This window comes from Gadus morhua, chromosome 19 (genome assembly GCF_902167405.1).
Source record: "Gadus morhua chromosome 19, gadMor3.0, whole genome shotgun sequence".
Taxonomy (NCBI): domain Eukaryota; kingdom Metazoa; phylum Chordata; class Actinopteri; order Gadiformes; family Gadidae; genus Gadus; species Gadus morhua.
This window is the reverse complement of record NC_044066.1, coordinates 7001519-7018079: the sequence shown is the minus strand read 5'-3', so window position 1 is coordinate 7018079 and position 16561 is coordinate 7001519. Positions and strand designations below refer to the sequence as shown.

Below are 16561 nucleotides of genomic sequence, written 5' to 3'. Positions count from 1 at the left end.
TGGTTGCCCAGTGGTGTTGCTCTGGTCTGGGGTGAGATGAATAATAGAGAGGGCCTGCAGGGCCCTTTAAAGCTGTCTCTATGGGTCATCTCCAGCATGGGGGGGTTATTGATGCATGGACACAGACAGAGGAGGATGTTCTACCACTCTCCTTTCCTCTCTCTCTTTCTCTTTCTCTTTCTCTTTCTCTTTCTCTCTCTCTTTCTCTACTTCCCTCTCTCTCTCTCTCTCTCTCTCTCTCGGTCTCTCTCTCTCTCTCTCTCTCTCTCTCTCTCTCTCTCTCTCTCTCTCTCTCTCTACTTCCCTCTGTCTCTCTCTCTCTGATGATCTCTCTCTCTGTTGGTTGCTCCCTCCACCCACTCTCTCTCTGTCTCTATGTTCCTCTCTAAATCTCTTCTTCCCTCTCATCTCTCTCTCCTGCCCTCTGTCGCTCTCCCTCCGTTCTTCTCTTACTGTTCGTCTGTCTCCCTCTCTGTCACTCTCTTCCTTACTCCTTCTCTCTATCTATTCCTCACTCTCTTCTCTCTCACTTACAGTTGCACACACATCAACCAAACAGACCAACTTATCAGCAAACCAACAAACCCACACGGTTTATTCGCAAAGAAAAACATAGCATCAATCAACACACACACACACACACACACACACACACACACACACACACACACACACACACACACACACACACTAGCACACACACACACACACACACACACACACACACACACACACACACACACACACTAGCACACAGTGTACCACAATGCCAACCGTTAAATGAATCTGGCACACGGTTGATTGACGACGGTGACTAACAGGTTTAGCGTGCTAGGTGATAGCTCCATAGTGGTGTTCCCTGTCTGTTGAGTCACATCTGTCCTGGTTGGTGGACACCAGTGACTAACAGGTTTAGCGTGCTAGGTGATAGCTCCATAGTGGTGTTCCCTTTCTGTCGAGTCACATCTGTCCTGGTTGGTGGACACCAGTTACTAACAGGTTTAGCGTGCTAGGTGATCCCGTTCTGTAGTGTAGCATCTGATCTGGTTGCTGGTGATGGTGACTAAGAGGATTAGTGTGCTAGGTGCTAGCCCCGTGGCGCGGATTCCTGTCTGGGGTATAGCATCTGACTCGCTGGTTGGAGGATGGGGATTAACAGGTTTAGAACGCTAGGTGCTATGTCCGTTGTGGAGTTCCCTGTCTAGCCATGTAGCGATTTTCCCTCTCACGGTTTCTTCCCTCTGGATCTGGGGAGATCTTCTTTAAAGTCATTAAGCTTGCTAAGGGTTAGGTCAGGCCATTAAACGTGGGCATGCGAAGCCCTTTGAGACTAACTCTGCGTTTGTGTTCAGCTTGATTCACATGAAATGGACTTGACATGCATCGTATAGTTTGACCTTTTCTACTTCTTTTTTTTACTTCTCTGTTTGCTTCACTTTTTGCTGTTGTTGCTCTTGGTCTAAGGGTGCACTCACACTAGGCCATCTGGCCGTGGCCGTTGGCCGTTTTCATACCTAACCGTGCTCAACTGGCCCCATTGTTCTCTGGCCTGCACTCACACTAGGCCATCTGGCCGTGGCCGTTGGCCGTCGCAACTGTGGCCTGGCCACGGTAGGCTCTTGTACATACGTCATCACGTCGTAACACGTCATCACCAAGGGTCCGCAGCATGGACCATAATAAAGTCTGCCGCCAGTCAGAGTTTTAACAACAATGGACAACAACACAGAGAACACAGTTCGCACTTTGCTGATTCTGAATAGCATCGTCTGCCCAAATGGCTAACAGACACTCGACTTCTCTATGGGACCAACGTGAACCAACAGTTGAACCACTTGACGCCATGTTTACCGTTTTATGGGAAAGAAGGCTCGTCGCCTTTATTATGTCCATCGTCGTCGCATGGACTAGCCGTGCGTGTGCGCGTGTCGGCTCATTAGCATCTGTACCGTAGCGGCCCGTACCGTAGCAGCACACCTCTCCCAAGTGGCCAAGTTGGCCTGGCCTGGCCAGACTGGCCACACTCACACTGGCAGATTTGAGCACGGTTAGGTGTGAAAACGGCCACAGCCACGGCCAGATGGCCTAGTGTGAATGCACCCTTAATCCCAGTCTCCTACTCTGCTGTCTCCAGGTGTTTGGGAACATAGAGCTGAACGAGGCCACCGCCATCCACTACAACAACAACTTCCAGACCTTCCTCCAGGCCTTGATCCTGCTGTTCAGGTCAGGAGGAAATCCTCTTTCACCAGGAGAGCCTTTTGAGATTCAAATCCCTTCTGCAATGGTGACATAATAAAACAGCCCACAAGTCACGTAAAGCTTCCAAAGATGAGAACTAACACATTTCCACGTAACAGATGAGGGTAAAAAGTGAATCAGATTCATAGAGATGCGTTAGGCCGATACTGAAAACATACAGGTTGTACTAACTGATTCATGGCCCTTGATGAAAGTTTTCAAAAATAAAGTTCCTTTATTTTGAGGTCAAGCATGTCCAAAATAATGAATAAATCATTTTTCCCTATCTCTATGTGTGCCAAAGTGTCTAAACCATCAGTCTAATCTGTCTTATCTTCTTAGATACACTGCACTGACACTTAATTCAAGACCAGCATGTATATTTTTGTGTCCACATTGTGTGTGTGTGTGTGTGTGTGTGTGTGTGTGTGTGTGTGTGTGTGTGTGTGTGTGTGTGTGTGTGTGTGTGTGTGTGTGTGTGTGTGTGTGTGTGTGTGTGCGTGTACGACAGGAGTGCGACGGGGGAGGCCTGGCACGAGATCATGCTGGCGTGTCTCAGTAACAAGCCGTGCGATAAACTCTCTGCCACCGTTGGACACGAGTGTGGAAGCGACTTTGCTTACTTCTACTTCGTCTCCTTCATCTTCCTCTGCTCCTTCCTGGTGAGTACACGCACGCACGCACGCACACACGCACGCACACACACACTTCAATATTTTCTCCAGTGAGCATGTGCAAGTAGTGAACATGGAGCCCAAAGGCACAAATATACTCAGAACAAATGTCGCAATATGGCAGGTTTGTGAATACACCGATATTGGTCAACAACACCGCTAGAATGATTGCTTCCCTCGTCTCATCGCGACTTGCGTCAATACACCGCCAGTCCACACATCGCATCGACTGTGTTGTGTAACCTGTCGAAACCTCTGTGTTTGACAGCCGTATGGCAGCTTCCATTTCCATTTGGTATGATTGTATCGGGGGGCCCTTAGCCCCTCCAACTGATGATGTTACGTGTGGATGGATGGATGGATGGATGGATGGATGGATGGATGGATGGATGGATGGATGGATGGATGGATGGCAATTATGGCACCCATTACACTCCTGAACATCCCTGGAATGAGGGATCCCCCACTCTGCGTTCCTCCTCAAGATTACTTCCTTGCTAGTTTTTACTTGCCTAGGGTAAGTGGGTGTTGTAAATATATGCCCTGTTAAGCCCTTTGAGACTGTACCCTTGATTCAGGGTTATACCATTTATTTCTGAATTAAATGTAATGATGTTGTGTCTCTCCAGATGCTGAACCTGTTTGTGGCGGTCATCATGGATAACTTTGAGTACCTCACCAGGGACGCCTCCATCCTGGGCCCCCACCACCTGGACGAGTTCATCCGCGTGTGGGGCGAGTACGACCCTGCAGCCTGGTGAGAGATGGTGACCTCTGATCTATGGCATCTGATTGGTCCGCTCGTTGCCCCTAGCGCCAGGACCACAGCAGCTGTGGGAGGACAGGGAGGTCAAGTGGAGCACAGGACGGTGTGTGTGTGTGTGTGTGTGTGTGTGTGTGTGTGTGTGTGTGTGTGTGTGTGTGTGTGTGTGTGTGTGTGTGTGTGTGTGTGTGTGTGTGTGTGTGTGTGTGTGTGTGTGTTAATCAGCGTGACTCAGAAATGTAAGACAGGTGACGGGTGTGATAGTACGAGGTTAGTGAGAGTAGTACGGTGTCGGAGGTGGGGGGGAATGACATCCATCCAGAGCCCAGGGGTTTTGGGGGTGTGGGGGACGAGACCCCCATGTCTCCCTGAGTGAGCTGCTAAACCCGGCGTTCCGCTAGGCGCCCTGATAAGCCTTCCCAAAGCTCTGCCTCTGCCTGTCACAGCGGAGGGGGGCTGTCTTTGATCACTGCGAAATACTGCTTTCTATTTCATGATATTTAATATATATATATATATATCATTCTTATTAATAATCATATTATTATAATATTATAATGTCCTTTTTCAACATTCGCTTTTCTTACTTTCGCATGACATGACCATCCAAATATCCACTCCAGTATTTCTGTCCAGTATTCTGTTAGGTCCTTCCTATAAATGATTAAATCTGTCCTAATTTGTCAAATGTGTACAATATGCGAAAGTAAGAAAAAATGTGTTTCAGAGTATTTCTCTTTTTCTCTACAATTTGTTAAACTATTTGTGAATCACTTCAATGCAATGTTTTGTATAACAAGGTTGTTATTTCTACAGTAGTTCTACTCAAGTAATCCAGATCAACCTGAGTGAAGAGGTTATCAGGAGATGTGTTTCCGTGTGTGTGTGATCTAAACACTTTAACCATGTCCCATTGCTTGCAGCGGAAGGATACGCTACATGGACATGTACAAATTGTTACGCTTTATCTCGCCCCCGCTGGGCTTGGGGAAGAAGTGCCCCACCAGGGTGGCCTACAAGGTTGGCAGCTCTCACACAGCCTCCCAGCTGAAGAGTCCCCAACCAAAACCACACGCCTTCCCCGGTCCAAAACATCAGCCGTCACTGGTCCAAAACAACCAAAAACAATCAGCAGCCTCTGATTGGTTCCAATTTGCCATGTGACGTCACTGACCAACTTTCAGTGTCGCAAAGGCCAGTCAGCTCTTTCGGTCTGCACCAATCAGAAACAGCCCGGGTTATGGGTGGTTTGGTTTTGTGTGTTTACTCTCTGCTCAACACAGCGCTGTGCTGAATCAGGGAATGTGAATGCTAGTGTGATGTTATGATGACCCCATGGCGGCCTCCGAGGACCACCCCCAAAACCCCACGTGTGTGCACCCGGACCCGATCCAGCTACTAACCTTCCCTACTGTAGCACATCGCCATGGCTCAGCAAGGAAGGCAACGCCCCCTAGCCTGCTGCACAGAGAACCTGTGTGTGTGTGTGTGTGTGTGTGTGTGTGTGTGTGTGTGTGTGTGTGTGTGTGTGTGTGTGTGTGTGTGTGTGTGTGTGTGTGTGTGTGTGTGTGTGTATGTGTTTATCTGGCTATTACTCAACACTGTCCGCTCCTCCTATCCATAGTCAGGCATTAAACCATTAACGTGACTTAAGGAAATAATTGGACGTTAAAGGGATGTGTGTGTGTGTGTGTGTGTGTGTGTGTGTGTGTGTGGAGAGCGGCTTGTGTGCGGCGTTGTCTTCCTTCGGCGGTCGGCATGGCTACTGCCGCTGTTTCTCTGCATGTAGAAAGAGGAGCTCCTCCGCCACGCGGGTCCATCGGCCCCTCTCTAATAATGTTGACACCACAGGAGCCCTCCTCCACCCTCCTCCACCCTCCTCCTCCTCCTCCTCCTCCTCCATCCTCATCCTCCTCCTCCCCCCCCTCCCTCCTCCTCCTCCACCCTCCTCCTCCTCCTTCTCCTCCATCCTCATCCTCCTCCTCCCCCCCCTCCCTCCTCCTCCTCCTCCATCCTCATCCTCTTCCACCTCCCCCCCTCCCTCCTCTTCCTCCACCCTCCTCCTCCTCCTCCCCCCCTCCCTCCTCCTCCACCCTCCTCCTCCCCCCCCCCCTCCCTCCTCCTCCACCCTTCTCCCACCTGCATCCAGCCGTTATCTTCAAGGAAACATCTGGAAGATAACCAACCTTAGCATTCCTGGGTCCATGCAACTCCAGCTGGGATGAGCCCCCCCTAACCTCCCTCCCCTCCTCCACCACCACCCACAAAATCCTGGAGACCTGACTAACATGGATTCTGTGTTTTTCCCTCGTTTTACTTTTGTTTTTTTTTATGCTCAATATGTATTACTCGTTGTTGTCATATCTCTTTCTTTTAGTTATGTTGGAACTTTAGCTCCATAACTTTTTTTTTGTACCCCCCCCCCCCGCTCCATTCCCTTACCTGGGAATCCTGCATCCTCCTCTCCATCCCCCGTTTCCATGGCGATCCCCACTACCCCCCGGGCAGTGGTCGCATGCCCTACCGTGACATGTTCGAGATGCTTCGAGACATGTCCCCCCCGCTGGGCCTGGGCAAGAAATGTCCGGCCCGCGTCGCATACAAGGTAGAATCCTCCTACTCTTCCTCCTCTTCCTCCTCCTCCTCCTCCTCTTCTTTCCCTTAACGGTGCTCTGGTTTGCCAAGAGTTCCCATCACTGCTTCGCTCTGTCTCCGTCTCATTCCCTGGATCCTCTCGAATCTCTGGGCTTGTGTTTAGTCTGTCGCGCTCTAGTTCTTCATGTCGGCTGGTGTGTCTATCTGTCTCATCTGTCTTCGATTTTCGCGGGCACGCTATTCGTCTATGTTCTGCGTCCATCCGGAGTGGATAGTACGTTGCGCCTCACTGCTGCACGCTAATCTATTCGTTATATAGGAGCCGTGGTTGTCCATTTATATTTATATTTTACATTTAGGCCATTAAGCAGACACATCCAAAGCGATAAGTACATTTGTCAGAAAAAAGAGAAAAAACAATATAGTGGTGTCGGTACAGTAAAGAGTATTTGCCAAGTGCTGGGCTAGTCCAAAGTGTCCAAAGTCCAAAGGGACTTTCAGAAAGGCACTGAAGAGCCGGTCGGGATAAGGGCTCTTTGCTCTAAAGATGCAGGTAGGCCCAGTGTACATTGGGGGTATCCCAACCCAGGATCTTTCGGCTCAGTGTGTACTCGCTCAGCATGAACTCAGTCCACTCCTTGTCCTGAACGCGTACATTTCAGCAGAGCCTCCACCAGCCATGTCAGATCAGCGTCTGCGTGTGTGACAGCTGCTTCCTCTCATAACACGCCTCTCCCACGCCTTGGCGTTTGCCACTGGTGCACGTTTTTGTGCGCACGCAGGGCTGACCGCATGAATCACGCCTAACGTGCACAGCCTTGCCCCAGTTAAAGAGGTTTTCTCTTGAAGTTCCCGTTCAGGGGCCGGGGACATGATCCGTCTAGGTTGCCCTGCTTGGGAAGAGAAGTACCTGAGGAGATACATATAGGCTATAACAGTGTATCAAATGTACCAGCGTAGTACCCACTCAGAGTTTGTATCGCTTTATGAAACAGCCGGCCGGTTACACATCCCACACTCCCACACCCATGGCTTACTTATCCTGTCACTCCCCTGTCAAAACTGGGCCTTTATATTCCCCCCGAAAAGATGCATCTGCCAGTCATTCTTCTCTGCATCACTTCACTACGTTTGTGTGCACTGCATGGCTTAAGGAAATCCTATAGTGTATCTCTATGAAAATACTGCAGATCTACAATGACATTATTACATTACTTCAAGGAAAATACCGCAGCATCTCTATCAAAATACGAGAGGATCTCTATAGAAATACTACAGTATCTCTATACAAATACTACGGTATTACTGTATGAAAAAACTAGTTCCTCAACAGAAGAATATCAGCAAATCAATGAAAATACAAAATTCTACAGAATTTATGTGAAAATAGCTGCAGGATTTCCAGGATAATGCTACAGTATTTAAATATTTACTTGCATGTCTGTCTGCGTTTCCGGTTCGTATTCCCCTGCATGCTTTCATCCATCTTGTTTGCCAGTATACATTGATGATAATCCTAACCTACATGTGCATATGTTCATTTTGATATCTGTCATGCGGGCACAGTTCATATATTTGTATTTCTCCGTTCTGTACGTTGGTAAGGTACCCATGCTGTCTAGGTATTGGGTACTTCACTAAATTACACAACTACTAGTAATTATATAATACTTTTGTTTTGAAAAATAAAATTATCCAAATGCCCATCCGGGATACCAATACACAATATATTTAAAATGTTATTATGATCTGTTCAGAAATGTCCTCATTCAGGAGGGCTGAGTACAGCAAGAATTGATTGGGGTCTAGTGTATCAATTTGGCTTTGGTGGAAATCTGTGAAGCTAACTCCATAAACCTAACTAACTAAACCCAACTAGTCATGTGGGCGCTCACCATTGCCTCATACAGTACTGCTCTTGATCAGCTGATCAATATTAACATAACTGGTCAGCTGATCAATATTAATATTAACTATGAAACTAACTTCAACTAACTAGTCCTGGTCCTTGATGAGTCATTGATCAGTGATATGTCCCCTCCCCCCACCATCACCTGATATCTGGCCCTGGTCCTTGATGAGCTATTGATCAGTGATACATCCCCCCATCACCTGATATCTAGTCCGGTCCTTGATGAGTCATCGATCAGTGATACGTCCCCCCATCACCTGATATCTAGTCCTGGTCCTTGATGAGTCATCGATCAGTGATACGTCCCCCCAACACCTGATATCTAGTCCTGGTCCTTGATGAGTCATTGATCAGTGATACGTCCCCCCATCACCTGATATCTAGTCCTGGTCCTTGATGAGTCATTGATCAGTGATACGTCCTCCCCCCCTCACCATCACCTGATATCTGGCCCTGGTCCTTGATGAGTCATTGATCAGTGATACGTCCCCCCCCCCCCCACCATCAACTGATATCTAGTCCTGGTCCTTGATGAATCAATGATCAGTGATGCGTGGCCCCCTCCTCTCCCCCCAGCGTCTGGTGAGGATGAACATGCCCATCGCCGAGGACAACACCGTGCACTTCACCTCCACACTCATGGGGCTGATCCGCACCGCTCTGGAGATCAAGCTGGCGTCTGGTGAGGAGAACTACAACACCCACAATCCCCTCACACGTTGGGAGACTAATGGGATGTGAAATCGATGTGAGGACGGGAGTGGTGTACAAATGAGACATGGCGATTAAACTACAAGACCCACAATTCCATGCCCGTGTTTTGTGGATTGATGGGGTGTGACGTCGATGTGAGGGGACAGGGTCATGGTGCAGATGGAATTGAAGATGAACCACAAGACACACGATTTCATGCTCATTCTTTGTGGATTGATGGGGTGTGACAGATCTGCGATATAGAGGAAGAACATATGGCCTGAACGAAAAACTTCAAAACCCGTAATTCCCCTCCTCTTACCTATTGCATCATTAAGGTATTAAAAGGGGTTTTGTGACTCTGATTATTTTGTAAGATAAACTTCATTACTTGGGAGTCAGGGTTAGGTGCATCTTGCTCACTGATGCCTACAGGTAGACTGTGGATGTCGAATAAGCCACTAGACTATTTCTTAATTGTAATTGTTGTCAAAGATACTGTTGGTCTCATGCCTGTATTTCCGAAGTTGGAGTTTAAAATCCTATCAACTGGCAGATTTTGTACTTGGGAGTAACTTATTTGAATCCTTCAGATGTAAATCAGACCCACCCGGCTAGCGTTCAGATCCAAGATGGCCACTTGGTGAATGCGGTCCATTCTAGTGATCCAGATTTGAGCTGACTTCTAGCTGGCTCCTCTCTCCCCAGGGGTCCTGGCCCAGCGCCTGTGCGACGCTGATCTGAAGCGAGAGATCAACCGCGTGTGGCCCAGCCTTTCCCAGAAGACCGCTGACCTACTGGTCACTCCACACAAGCGTGAGACGCTGCATGCTGCTGCTGGTGGCCTCCTAGTACCTCTGCATGGATATACTGTCCTTTTTTAAAGATCTAGTGTGATGCCACGCCTGTTTCCTTTATCTTTTTATCTGTGTGTGTGTGTGTGTGTGTGTGTGTGTGTGTGTGTGTGTGTGTGTGTGTGTGTGTGTGTGTGTGTGTGTGTGTGTGTGTGTGTGTGTGTGTGTATGCGTGTTTGTGACAGTTGTGTTTGGTGTGTGTTTGTGTGTGTGCAGCCGCGTATTTATTGTTGTGTGTCTGTCTTTTTTAATCTGTGTGTGTGTAGTTATGTGTGATTGTGTTTGTATGCGTGTATGTGTGAGAGTGTGTGTGTAATTTCATTTCTTAGGGATCCTACTTGCTGTTTTGCTCAATTGAAATCAATTGCTCACATTTTGCAAGCTGATGTTTACATGTGCTTCACTCTCTGTAAATTTCTTGAAAATGTGTGTTGTGGAATATGAAGAAAGAATAGCAAAACTCCATCATTGCTCCGACACTCCTCTGCTGCCACCTTCTGGTCCTGTTGAAGCACTACATTATCTTTATCTTCTCCCTTGCAGATAATGAGCTGACAGTAGGAAAGGTCTACGCTGCACTGATGATCTTTGACTATTATAAACTGAATCGAGCCAAGAAACTTGCGCAGCATCTAAATCTTGGACCTCCGGTACAGAATATATTTCATTATTTACCCCCTATATTGATGGTCTTATTTATTGTTCTACCTTATGAAAGTATTCACTTTCCACTCAATTTCAATTTAGATTCTCTTAATTTCTCTTCTCACACTGTGGTATAACCTACCCCCCCTCCCCCTGATCCTAAAAATGTTAATCATTGATACGTTGTGGTACGTGATCGTTTGTGTTATTCTCCCACTCAGGGTAAAATGGGGAACCTGTTCCGACCCATGCTGCCCCTGACCCACATGGCAGTCAAAGCACCAACCCCTAGTGCCAAACCACTCCCGCCCAAGACCCAGCCCCCCCCGGACCCCCACCCTGAAGTCCCGCCCCCTACTACTGCCACACCCACTACCGTCACCACCGCCAGCACCCCCACTACCGTCACCACCGCCAACAGCGCCACCAGCGCCAACACCGTCACCGGCTCCCTGGCCAATAGGGAGGCATTGTGAGACGGGCTCCATTGGTTTTCTTTTAGTGTCCTTAAATCTAGGAAAAACACATCCTGTCTCCAAGGAACCACACTGTTATAGTTAATGATAATTAATAATAACTAATTAATTCAATCTATATTGTAAACTAATAAAATAGTATTAGTATTGTATAAACGCATAAAACTGTTTTCTGTACTAATATATCCAAATATATCGACCACTTATACAATGTTTGCAAAATGTTGACGATTGGCCCCAGTCTGTGGTGATACACATATTATAAGACTCCTCAGTGATTGTGTGTGTGTGCGTGTGTGTGTTTGCAGACTAAGCCAGAGAAGTGCCATAAAGCATTCACAGTCCGGGGACGTATCGCAGACCGCACACCGGCCTGGCAGACGCATCTTAAGGAGGGGACAGTCAGAAGACGTGTCATACTCTGCCGAACCTCAGGTATATAGTCTACTGAACCTCAGGTACATACTCTACTGAACCTCAGGTACATACTCTACTGAACCTCAGGTACATACTCTACTGAACCTCAGGTATAAACTCTGCCGAACCTCAGGTACATACTCTACTGAACCTCAGGTATATACTCTACCGAACCTCAGGTATACTCTACTGAACCTCAGGTACATACTCTACTGAACCTCAGGTACATACTCTACTGAACCTCAGGTATACACTCTACTGGACCTCAGGTACATACTCTACTGAACCTCAGGTACATACTCTACTGAACCTCAGGTACATACTCTACTGAACCTCAGGTACATACTCTACTGAACCTCAGGTATACACTCTACTGAACCTCAGGTACATACTCTACTGAACCTCAGGTATATACTCTACTGAACCTCAGGTACATACTCTACTGAACCTCAGGTATATACTCTACTGAACCTCAGGTACATACTCTGCTGAACCTCAGGTATATACTCTACTGAACCTCAGGTACATACTCTACTGAACCTCAGGTATATACTCTACTGAACCTCAGGTACATACTCTACTGAACCTCAGGTACATACTCTACTGAACTCAGGTATATACACTACTGAACCTCAGGTATATACTCTACTGAACATCAGGTATATACTCTACTGAACCTCAGGTACATACTCTACTGAACCTCAGGTACATACTCTACTGAACCTCAGGTACATACTCTACTGAACCTCAGGTATATACTCTACTGAACCTCAGCTATACACTCTACTGAACCTCAGGTACATACTCTACCAAATATCAGGTATATACTCTAATAAGGCTCAGGTATATTATCTACCAAACACAGACACGTCATCAATTATTTTTTTTGGGTTGCTGTGTCCGCAGGAATTGGTGGAAATGAGGAGAGTGGAGGTCCTGTCAGATGAAAATGAGGAAGATGACGATGACGATGGATTTCCCCAGGAGGGCCACACCAGAGCTGCCTCCATGCCAAGGCTCAATGCTGAGCACTACGTAAGGCCCCTCTGCGCTGCTTGTCCTGTCTCTTGGCCCCCGTACTGTCTCCATAGGTTCAGAGGTCTCCCGCCAGGTTCCACAGGATCAATATCAGCTCATGAAAGAAAAAAGTGGTACAGTTTATCTCTATCTCTATTTCTAAACATATAGATAAAATGTTGAAGAAACACCTGAATAAATACATTACTTTACACACTCTAGGTCTAGTAAAACGTGTTAGTATACCTGTTCACCACAACAATGTATGTGTATCCACACCTGTGTTTATTTACCTGTGTATATATTGTAAAGGGTCTTTACAAAGGCTGGTTTGAGGACCCCCTGGCACTCCTCAGAGGAGGGGGAAGGTGAGCCAGGAGAAAGGGACAGACAGTCCACTGGGCTTAAGAGAGCCGGAGGGGGAGAGAGGAGAGTAGGGGAGGAGGAGACGAGAGTAGGGGAGGAGAGGAAAGAAGGAGAGGAGAGTAGGCTGTGTCCAATCTGCCGCCCGAGAGCCAAGGCAGACCAGCTGTCTGTCAACTGGCATCAGCTCATTGAGGTGACCTCTGAACTCTCCAGGTAGAGGTAACCGTGACAACCGAGGCAATGTTGACTAGAGGCTTGGCTGACGATAAGTCCTTGTTCCACCCACTCTGTTGGTTTTTATCGGTTCAGTTACACAAGCATTACAAAAGAAGTACATGCAAATGAGTCCGTAGTTTGGATGCATTGTTTTGTTTATTTATTCATATCTATATTATTATAATATAATAAATTACATGGCATGTTCACGTACATATCTTACACTCTTAAACCCATTTAAATCCCTTGTTTAATTTTCTTGACTAATCCATCTCTTTCAGAAAAGGTAAATCAAACAAATGTGATTGTTGAGTTGTTCTTCAGGCTGCTGTGAAGGCCAGTTAAGTTGCAAATAATTCCAACATAACGGATTCATGTCGTTTTCCAGGTATTGCTTTGCAGCAGCAATAGATTTCTTATATGTCATTTTGATAATAATCCGTTTTTTCTCCTGTTATCTGTTCTTTGAGTGTTATGTTTGTTATGTATTATATCTGTGGGGTGGATATACTCCAATGCTGTATCTCTCGCTATCATGTCTTCAGTCTCTTCGCTTGTGTCACTGTTCTCACAAGACAAGCAATTCAAGCGCTGCTAGTCTGTACTATAGTGTACCTCGCTGTCTGTACGTCTATGCTGCTGCCTGTCCTACTGTATGTCTTTGTGTCCTGCTGTCTCTCTGTCTGTCTATCCAACTGTCTGTCTGTCTGTCTGTCCACCCTGTCCATTATGACACAAGCATCCTTGCACTTTTTTGTTAAACATTTATTTCCCTCCAACTTTATTATTTACCCCTAAAAAAGAAAGCTCTCCCTCTCTCTCTGACTGCTGTCTCCTGTCCTCGCTCTCTCATTTGAGATCTCATGGCTAATGTTGTTCCCGCCCCCTCCCCCTCCTCCTGTGTGTGCTGTCTGACAGCGGAACCACCCTCGCCACGCCCCCGGGAAGCACCTGGCAGTATGTACCACCTGTTGTACCGCCTCCCTCCCTCTCTCTCTCCCTCTCTCTCTCTCTCGTGCTCTCTTTGTCTCCCTATCTGTTGTTCTCTCCCACTCCCTGTCTGTCTCTCTCTCTCTCTCTGTCTCTGTCTCTGTCTCTGTCTCTGTCCCTGTCTCTCTCTCTCTCTCTCTCTCTCTCTCTCTCTCTGTCTCTGTCTCTGTCTCTCTCTCTCTCTCTCTCTCTCTCTCTCTCTCTCTCTCTCTCTCTCTCTCTCTCTCTCTCTCTCTCTCTCTCTCTCTCTGTCTCTGTCTCTGTCTCTGTCTCTCTCTCTTCAACTGTATGTGTATATCTTCCTATTGCTCTCCGACTCAATCTATCTTTTACTCTCCCACTCTCCATCTTTATCTCTCTCTCCCTTTCTGTCTCTTTCACTATGTGTGTCTCTCTCGCTCTGTCTTTTGTCCTGTCACTCTCTCTCTCTCCCTCTCTGGCTCTCTATCTTTCTCTCTCTCCCACACTGTGTGTATTGTCTCGTTCCATCCATTTGTGTGGGCCTCTGTGTGGTTCGTTCACCGCGGTGAGAAATCCTGTCCCTTGCCATAATCACGGACAAAGTGACCCACTATCACTATCGCTCTATCACAGTTTGAGATTAGAAACACGCCAGCACAGTAAACACGACGCAACACTCCCACTGAGATTTAAAGTGCAACTTTTGTGACATCACAAGAACGGGTAGGATTTTGAAATGGCCTATAATGGCTAATCAACATCATACCGGGTGTTAAGTAGGGGCCCTTTAACTCTATCCAGAGCACTTTGTCCGGTTTTTGACCATCGAGTACAGTACTGCTCTTTCTCAATGTGTTTATGTGTTTAATGGTTATTGTTGTTGTTGGTTGTTGACGTAGTAGTGTATCAGTTTTGTTTGTGGATGGAATAGTTGTGATGGTAGGGCGGAAACAGTGCCATATCTGTTCTGCTCTGGTGATGTTGTTCTTGTAAATTGCAAAAAACGACACCTTTTCAAGTTTAAATAAGTATTCAGTCAGTAGCTAATTCTACAAGTTATAATGGAAAAGTAGCTACTTCTCCTTTGGATTATAAGATTCTAAAGATATTACGCAAAAAAAGTTACTGAGTATAATTAATAGGCTATTCAGTGAATAGCTTGTTAATGTTTTTTTGCAGTAAATGCTTGGGCGTGTTTAATTCTAAATTGTAGTGAGTAGTGGTTGACAGTAGCAGTATTTTAACTAAATATAATATAACATGTGGTATGTTATGTAGTACATACTGAAGCATAGGTGACAATCAAACCCACAATACTTTTTATCTTTCTCTGCTACCCTAGCTGAAGTCATCCATTTCACTAGAAATAAACAAGTTCTACTAGCCCTAGTGTAGCTACACTAGCTACACTAGTTACCATTTAATGTTACTAGCTAAGTCTAGTAGCATTAGATTCTGTAGTGTAAGCCATCTACTTGCATGTAAGCTAGTTTAAGGCCAGTAGAGGGGGTGGTTAGCCAACAGCTGTTTTTGTTCTTTATCACATAGGGTTATGCTGAGCATACTGTGAACTATCACATAAGAATTTGGTGGGCCAGAGAAAGTGTTGATAGCATAGCACATTTAATGCTCACTGTTGACATCAATTTAATTTAATTTAATTGTTATCTCCGGCATCAAAGTGGTTTCAAAACTTCAAATAACTTTGAGTACTTTGAGTTATTTAAGCTTAAAAAAAAGGGGGAAAGTTGTAAGAATGTAGAATAGGGAGGAATTGTTTTAAGCCTGTCAACACCCCACCTATTCTTCCTGGCTTAGACAGCGTATTCTCTAGCTAGTTTTTGTGTGTGTTGTGTTCAACACGGTGCACTAAAGGGCCCGTCTTTAACCTACCAGCCTAAACAGCGGATCTATCCGTCACTCATCTCCGTAGACATCTTCACTTGTGACGTCACAAAAAGGTTGATTTTGAAACATCTCATAATGGCTAATCAACATAACACCTGGTTGTAAAATAGGGGCCCTTTAAAGACCAATCCCAGGTAAGTATCTACTTTAGCAGCACAGAAGTGCTCCATCACCAGCTCCGTAAAACCATTTCAACGTCTCAATGTCTGGAGAGGGAGCAGGTGAAACGCCGGTTTCAAGCCCAAAGTTTGGTGTGTGTGTGTGTGTGTGTGTTTCTTTCTAGTGTGTCGTGAGTAGCTTGGTGGTCTAGTAGTAGTGCGTCGTAGATTTGGGGTAACGTTTCTCCCTGGCTCATCTCGTCTATCCCCCTTTCTCACACTACGTTCTTACGTCTCCCACCCCTCCGTACAGCCCATCGTGGATCTCAGTCCCATCAGGCGTTCGGCGTCCTCCCTGAACCCCCAGCGCCCCCTGGAGGTCAACCTGGGGGAGTACGCCCTGGACGCCACCCTCCAGTCCCAGGACAGGGCTCCCCAGCACCACCACCACCACCGCTGCCACCGCCGCCGCGACAAAGACCGGAAGCAGAAGTCCCTGGACATGGGCGCCACGGAGCGGTCGCCGGACACCCCCACCGGTGAGGGCCCCCCGGGGCCGAACGCAGTGAATATAAGGTCCTCCACAGACAGCGGACAGAGGCTCCGTCCAAACTAAAGGAACCGCAGCGCGGCCAGTCTTGATATAAAACGCTAGAATCAACTCGACTCACCTTCACTCATAAATGAGGACTTCAATCTAGGTTTCTCTGTACATTGAAATCCATCAGTGTACAG

The 16561-nt window shown here is 46.8% G+C and overlaps 1 protein-coding gene across 1 annotated transcript in view; it reads left to right on the top strand.

Moving 5' to 3' along the window:
- The window catches only part of cacna1bb (calcium channel, voltage-dependent, N type, alpha 1B subunit, b), a 119908-nt gene that overhangs the window by 96878 nt on the left and 6469 nt on the right, over positions 1-16561 (top strand). The window contains exons 35-46 of the mRNA XM_030341792.1: positions 2135-2226; positions 2753-2903; positions 3545-3672; positions 6187-6283; positions 8762-8867; positions 9587-9694; positions 10276-10382; positions 10599-10849; positions 11162-11288; positions 12177-12305; positions 13788-13826; positions 16140-16345. Coding sequence (XP_030197652.1) covers positions 2135-2226; positions 2753-2903; positions 3545-3672; positions 6187-6283; positions 8762-8867; positions 9587-9694; positions 10276-10382; positions 10599-10849; positions 11162-11288; positions 12177-12305; positions 13788-13826; positions 16140-16345 — 1541 coding nt within the window. The remainder of the gene's footprint in view (positions 1-2134; positions 2227-2752; positions 2904-3544; positions 3673-6186; positions 6284-8761; positions 8868-9586; positions 9695-10275; positions 10383-10598; positions 10850-11161; positions 11289-12176; positions 12306-13787; positions 13827-16139; positions 16346-16561) is intronic.